General features: G+C 43.5%; 1 protein-coding gene across 2 annotated transcripts in view; it reads right to left on the bottom strand.

The window, feature by feature from the left end:
* STARD13 (StAR related lipid transfer domain containing 13) overlaps positions 1-6948 on the bottom strand; it is a 221572-nt gene extending 214624 nt beyond the window's left edge. Inside the window, exons 1-2 of one of the 2 annotated variants that reach the window (XM_073795039.1) lie at positions 6608-6729; positions 5424-5519 (exon numbers count right to left, since the gene is read on the bottom strand). Coding sequence is in view for 1 of the 2 variants with exons in the window: in XM_073795036.1 (XP_073651137.1) it covers positions 6608-6731 (124 nt within the window). In the remaining variant the exon portion in view is untranslated. Of the gene's footprint in view, positions 1-5423; positions 5520-6607 lie in introns of both variants that reach the window. The other variant, XM_073795036.1, reaches the window with a different exon arrangement.
* Between the last annotated feature and the right edge of the window lie 968 nt (positions 6949-7916).

Below are 7916 nucleotides of genomic sequence, written 5' to 3' on the forward strand. Positions count from 1 at the left end.
TGTGTTACTTCCAAGGTTTGGGCAGCATATTGCAGATGGGTTAGGCCATGTTTAAGTTATCTTCCTTACAAACACAAAAACTTAAGATGTGGTTACCTATTTTTCTCTGAGAAATTTCCCTTCAATCAACTTTATTATGGACAGACCATAATTGGTAAAGGTCAACAAATGGATGCAATATTGGAAAATTCAATATAGTACAGAAACTTTCTTACAAGCTAAACTTTGATTAGCCTATTCCCAGATATCACAACACTGGAGAAGTCACCTTTCCAAGATAAAGTTCTTACCCTATTACATGTGTGGTCACAGTAACCATAGGTATATTCCTGCTAAGATTCTTTTCATCTAATTAACTATATTTTAATTTCTATGGGGCAACCCTAAGAAGTCTTTCCTTTAAATGTTATTTTTACTTTGCAATATCATTTTTAAATTTAAAATATATACTTTATTAGTGTGATATATTGTTATGATTATTTTTTATTCATCAAAACTTCTGGGACCAAGGAGATCTGTCACAAAAGATTATTTGATATAAAACTACTATTACTCAGCTATAAGAATGCTGAGTTTAGGAACAGTGCTGCTATTTTTCTTATTCCCCAGAAATTTAGCACATGTATATGTATATACAGTTCATGTCCCAATATTGTGTTCTAAATAAAGGATGCCCTAGGACTTGGTCCTTGGCCCCTCCTCTTATATTCTATTCTAAGTAACCCCACCCAGTCCTAAGGCTTTACTCTATAGTAGTCATATGCCAATAACTCTCAGATTTCTATCTTTGGCTTTGACTTTTCTCCCCAAACTTTACTCCTACAACCAGCTCTTTGACTTTTACTTTGGATGTCTAATAGGCATCTTTGGCTTAATTTGGCCAAAGGAGAACTCGCTCTTAATCTGGCTTATGCAAAAAAAGGTCTTTTGCACTGCAAGATGCAAATATTCCACCTGACCCCAACTCAGCCCATGGCTCTACAAACCTAGGTGCCCTTGATCCCTCTCCCTCACCTCCAACAAAAACTGTCAGCATTGTTGTCTCTACTTCCAAGATATATTCCAAATCTGTCCCATTCTCTCCATTTTCATCATCATCAGTCTAGTCCGTGTCACTGTTTCTCTCTTACCTGGACCACTCCAGTAGTAACTTATTCAGGTCCTGTCCTTCCTCTGTTTAAAATCCTTTGCTACTTATCACATGTAGAACCAAATCCAAACTTCTTGCCCTGGCAACAAGGCGCAACCTAATCTTATAACCTGACTCTACCCATACCTCTGACATGATCTCTTACCATCTACTTGTACCACCTTTTTTCATTATGTTCCAGGCACACCGTTTTTTTTTTGTTGTTGTTGTTTGTTTGTTTGTTTCCCTTTTCTTTTCTGTCCCTGTAAAATATCAAGCTCATTCCAACCTCACTCAGGCAAAACTTTTCTTAGGGACTTAGACTATGATCTCGTACTAGACACAGACTGCTGCAAGTTATCATATGGTAGTTAACCGTAAGTCAGTGATTCTGAACCCGGACTGTACACTGGAACCAGTATAAAAAAAAATACTGAAAAAAAATACTGATCCCCAGGCCCCATGTGAACCAAATCAGAGTCTCTGGGGGGCAGTAAGGACATTCATATTTCCAAAAGGCTCCAGGTGACCCTGTGGGTAGCTAAGGCTGAGAGGAACCGTGGTACATACGATGTGTTCTCTTTCTCTGATTTTCACTGTATATTTACCTGACAGATTTTCTTTTTTGTTATTGTTAATATAAATCACATCTCAATGTATTCCCTTTTCAAGAGATGTTTAAAAAGAAAAATCTGACAGAGTAGGATGGCCTGTTCTTTACAGTAAAGTGATAATAAACAGGAAGGACATTGATATAAAACAAATGAAAAGGATCAGCTAGTATCATCCCGTGCTTTTTGCTATCATGGAACACACTTAGATTTTAATAAGGAGCTTTTTTATGGCCCATGTTCTACTCTTGATCCCACTCTGCATTTAAGTCCCAATCTCATGTTTACATCACATCACAGGATGCTACTGTTGACTTTGAGGATGAATAAACCTGTTTTAACATGACGAGAACTCACTGAAATTTGGTGGAATTAGCATTTCTAACAAAACTCAAACTTTTCAGTGATTTAGGTTAGTTTATTTTTGGCAGCAATATAACTTCCTGCGTCTAAGAGAAATGAATTAAAATAAGACTATGAAAGAGATCAAAATACTTGGCCATCAATTAGTTCAAAAGCTACCTAAATATTGTTATGTGAGTATAAAGGAATCATACATATGGATTACATTTCCATTAAAACAGAGTACGGTTTTAAAATGAAGGAGCAGAAAGCTTTAGAAAACTCATTTGGATTTTTTCAGACCTTAACTTTTTTTTTTAATAAATTTATTTATTTATTTATTTTTGGCTGCATTGGGTTTTTGTTGCTGCACACAGGCTTCCTCTAGTTGTGGCAAGCGGGGGCTACTCTTCGTTGTGGTGCGTGGGCTTCTCATTGCAGTGGCTTCTCTTGTTGTGCAGTACGCGCTCTAGGTGCATGGGCTTCAGTAGTTGTGGCACGTGGGCTCAGTAGTTGTGGCTCACGGGCTCTAGAGCACAGGCTTAGTAGTTGTGGCACACAGGCTTAGTTGCTCCACGGCATGTGGGTTCTTCTTGGACCAGCGCTTTAACCCGTGTCCCCTGCATTGGGGGGTGGATTCTTAACCACTGAGCCACCAGGGAAGCCCCAGACCTAAACTTTTGAGAAGCAGTTCAAGCTGCTTACAAAGACCAAAAGCTAAAGGGTATGCTTCTGCCTAGAGAATTTAATGATGCTATAAAAGTTAAGAATTGTCACCAGTGGTAGCTGATTAGGGAACTGAAGAGGCCAAAAGAACCTGTCATTCACCCACCTTGAAGAAACCTGCGTTTACGCTTTATGACAACATCTCTTTCTTGCAGCCCTTGGCTTCTTGCAGCGATGGTAATGGGCAGGGCACACCACATGAGCGCCCCAACAAGGTAGATGTATGGCTGTTTGTTTGTCTGAACTCTCTATAAGCCCATACACTACCCAGCCCAATAGGATAACTGGGAGACAAGCTATTTTTGGTGCATAGGGTTATTCTTGTCACTGCAGGAGGAAAGAGCAATTTTTCCGATTAATTTTGTTGTTCTTTTTAAAACTAATTGCAAATGACAGAGAGACTTAGAGAAAGGATTTGAGGTCCATGTGTCTCCATAATAGCCATGGAGAAGGCAGCGTGGTATGACACAAAATGGGCACAGATGACCTTCGACTTCTGACAACCTGAATTAGAATACTTCTTTGAACACTAACTAACTTTGTCATCTTGGGAATAAACAATAATTACCACCATTATTTCAATGATCAATATTGAGATGACAGGTGGGAAAAACTTTTGCTGACTCTTATGAGGATTAGAGTCTTAGGTAATTAAGAAGTAAGTACATGTTGGCAAAAACGCCACAATCCGATGAAAGTCTGGCAGCTACTACAGAATTGGAAAGCCCAAGAAGAGCTCCCAGTATCATTCTTTCTTTAACCAATAACTCCCTTTTATAATTTTGTAATGAAATGAACATATCTGAACATCATTCACACCTCATCCTTCTATCGGTTTCATTATTTGTGTCGTTGTGATGCGTGTGAAGAAATAGCTTTCCAGTTATGTATAATCCCCTCCTTCCCAAATACAGTCCCACAGCACAGAAATCCACAAGCTTCACTATGTTTAAAACAGCTCTACTTCTTCTTGTCTTTTTGTCCCATTGACAAGATGGGTTTTCATGAAAAGAAGTCACAGTGAGTTAGAATAAGGATTTCCTGCCTCAGGATGTTAAAAAGCAAAAGGACGCATCAAATACCTTCAGAATGCTCTAGACAACAAACACAAGTTTGTTATAAAGCTCTTTGAATACTGTTGTACTGACTAAGTGTAATAAGAAGAAAATTTTAGGGAAACTAAAGAAGTCCCAGCACAAAACTTTTACCTGATAGAAAAAAGCTGAAAAAAAAAAAAAAAGGCAATAGCCTCACATCATCTCTTGCTGGGCGGGCAAGGTCTCTCTGGGGTACATTCATATAGTTGGTTTTGATGATATTGTGAACTAAACCATATAAAGAAAACTTTTACAAATGAAGAACACTTTTACCTAGAATTGATGCCAACATTAATAACTTAAGTATTTCAGTGTCTCATGGCCAAAGTTCCATATTTTAGCTACCTTTGCAAGAAAACCCAAGAAAATCAATTTGCATCTAAAAGCTCCTTCATGGAGTTGGCTTGGTTTTGTGGCAAGCATCCCAGCTTGCTTAGAGAAGCAGAGGTTGAAGTCTGCTTCTCAGAGGATTGTTTGGTCCCAGTTGAATAACCTGCTGGCATCCACTGTTAGCAGAGTGGTAAGCAGATTATGGGTAAAAGCAGATATTAATATTCTGATTAAACATTTTAAAACCTCATACCACTATTTTAAAAAATAATTACACTACTCTGGGAGAATTCTTATACTTACTATTCTGAAGCCACTTTTAGCCTGAATTTCTATATATGCATGATCTTAAAAATCTCTACCTATCACTTATTTCTCAGAATCAAAACTTTTTCTCTCCACTGCCCTAACTAAACTGCAAAGTCTAAAATTCATGTGAATAAATGACTTCCCTGGAAAATCTTAACGGTTTTAAGTCTACATTACACTCTCGTCCTTCCCAGATGTCCTTTTGAAAAAGACAGGGCTGCAGTCATCTTTGGCCTCAGCTTCTATAAAAACCCAGCACAGCTTTGGCAGCCCTCTTGGAAAGACTTCTTGTTTCCTGAGGATCCATTGATTTAACAAACTTAATAACAGAAGCTATGAAAGAGACATTTGCAGTAAGCAATCTGAAGTTATGAAGCAACACAAGTTTACTAGACCACAAAAACTTCTCTAACACCATCCATCATGTAGATTATACAATTTAGCACGATAACAAGGAAAGTTATTAGTTGTTATTAATTAGGTCTGCAATGCACATACAGGTCTTTAAAAATCAACAGTCAAAACTACTGGGTTACCACAACTTATTTCTGGGTCCAGACTGCAAAGCCTGTTTATTTCTTGGGTGCTTACTAAATGGGGTCACTGTATTAGAGAGAAAATATGGGATAAACAGTTTATGCTGACAATATTGAGTGTCAGAATCATCTATAATCCCTACTTCTAATTTGACCAGTTAGGTTGGTAAAGACCTAGCTCAAGGAGACACAGACTCTGGGCATCTACTCCAGAATGCTATCAGACTAATGAAGAGATGTGGCTGCATGGGTGTAAGGACAGAACATCTTGCAAAGGACTTTTACATTTCTTCAATAAGAAAAAGGGGGAGGAGCCCAGAGAAGGTTCAATCTTCCATCTCACCCTTGGCATCCCTGCCCTCTGTCCAGGCTTCATACCTTCTTCTTCTCTAGACCTCTCTTCCACCCCTGTGGTCACTGGCCAACTCAGGAGATACTGCTGGAGAGACAGGAGGCAAGAAGATCCAGAGACTAGACTCACCGTCAGCTCAGGGACCCTTCCATCCACACGTCCCCCATTTCCAGAAACATCTTCCAGCAGCTAACATTTGGGGAAAGCATTCCTAAATCCTACACTGCCTGGGAACTGTGCTGTGGAGGAAGGCCACCTTCCCTTACTGTGGCAGGTATGATGTGGTGACTAACCAGACCTAATGCTCCCAGCATGGGCTCTGCGAAGGCTCAGACCACTTCCTGCATCCGTGGCCCTACTAGGAGGTAGGTCCAAGGAGCATGCACAGAAGAAAGACCACAGCCAGGAGGCTGGGGGAGGTGCTAAGGAGGGGACTGGCCTTCTAACCTAAGCAAGGGTTCTTAAGAACCTCTTGGCTCAGAATAATCACCTCTTTTCTTCCTCTGAATCATGAGCAATGGATTCCAAAAGGGAGGCCACTCTTTTGCAGCCCCAAAATGAGGAGAGCGGATCCACAGCTAGACAGGGGTTGTGGGCAGCTATCTACCAGCACCAACCACTGTCCAACCGTCTTTGCCCAAATCCTCCCCTCTACCCCATAAACATCTGTCTCCCAGAGCTCTGGATACGCTCCCTAGCCTTGTCTTGACTCCCCCGCCCACACAGGCAGTGGACGTGTCCCTCGTGGAAAAGACGAAGTTGGGAGAGGGACCGATCTCCTGGAGCCCACTTGGGCTGGGCACTCATTCACTCACTGGGCTGGGGTGGGTGGATGGTGGCGGAGCCGGGGCCAGCCCAGGCAAAACGGCCACTCGAACGAAGACTCCCCAGGTAACCCCCGCGCCTGCTCCCGGTCCCACGCGCCGCGCCCCGCCGAGCTGTCCGCGCGCGCGGGGCGGAGCCCACACGCCCCAGGTCCCCGCGCGCGGAAAGCGGGGAGCGCTGGCGCTCCGGCCCGGCCCAGCAAGGGGGTGAGAGCAGCCTCCTCCGCCCATCCCCGGGCTCTGAAAACCTGTGCCGGGAGCCCACAGCGGCGGCGGGGAGGTGGGCCGGGCGGGGCGACGCGGCCCGCGCCTCCTCCCGCTCCCGCGGTCCCGAGTCTCGGGGGCACCGACCTGCCAGCCGTCTCTCCCGGACGTTTTTCCACAGCCGATCCCAGGCTCTGGCGGTAGAGTCCCGCAACTGCTCACTGATTGACCGCCTGAGCTGCGTTTGGAAAGGTTTCAGCTTGCCGGTCATTTTAGATCCGTCCTCATAACGACCAGCGGGCTTGCCACAGCCAGTCCAGCGTGGCCCGCAACCCAGACCCCCGGCGACTCGAGACGCCAGACGCGGGATTCCCGCTGGGGTCCCGGGACCAGCCAGGGGCGCGACAGGGGTCCTCCGCCGTTCAGCGCGGGGGCCGGGACGCGTTGCCACTGCGCGCGCCGCGCAAGGGTAACTTCGGCGCTCCGTCGACTCCTCTACCCCTTTCCCCCTTTCCTCCCCTCCCTCCCCTCGGCTCAGCGCTCCTCCGCTCCCCTCCTCTCCCGTCCTTCCCTCCCCTCTCCCTCCCGGACGGTCCAGCGCCCCACTCCTTCCCCTAAGGAGCTTTCTCTCCCTCCCTCCCTAGCCTAAATCTGACAGCTCGGTCCCGACGGGCTCCGACTACGGAGTTTCCATCCCTCTTTTCACTTTCACTCAGAGGCCAGGGGCTGTACCATATTCCTCCCATTTCTTGACACTTTACATTTTTTCACTCAGAAAGCGCCACCATCACAACCATTACACAAATTTTAAACTGTGCCATAGCTAGTGCCAAAATAACTCATCGTAGTTTTCCTGAATTCAAATCACTTGAATTCGACTCCTCAGTTTGGCTGACATTCTTTTGGAGTTAGATACTGGTGCACTTGTATTATATCAATCTTTCCTGGTTTCATCAATGAGATGATTATCTGGCTGCAATCTACAATCAAATTAAAATGATTTATTCATTGCACAGCCATTGACTATGAGGAAAATAACTTGTAAATTTAAGGTCAAACCTTGTGGAGCCTACATAAAATAGATTTACATGTTCTGGTAAAGCACTAAAATCTGTATGCGGTTAGAAAAGCAGGTATTATGGGGAAGTGAAATGTGAAAAGAATTTTAAGGTATTTTAGCCAATAACATAATAATAGGCTTATAATTAGAAATTTACCCTAATTCCTGCAGGGAAGAGGGGGGAAATATACCGTGTTTGTTGTTGTTGTTTTTTAACATCTTTATTGGAGTATAATTGCTTTACAATGATGTCTATATACTGGTTCTTTAAGAAATACTGAGGAGATGGTGTCCAAGTCATTTCCCTGGGCTCCAAAGCCTCACTCAAAAGATAAAGACAATACTAGCTCAGGCCTCAGGGTGTCCTGCTTTTCTCAAGGTTTTGCTTCGAAAGAG

Source organism: Tursiops truncatus, chromosome 18, assembly GCF_011762595.2.
Source record: "Tursiops truncatus isolate mTurTru1 chromosome 18, mTurTru1.mat.Y, whole genome shotgun sequence".
NCBI lineage: Eukaryota > Metazoa > Chordata > Mammalia > Artiodactyla > Delphinidae > Tursiops > Tursiops truncatus.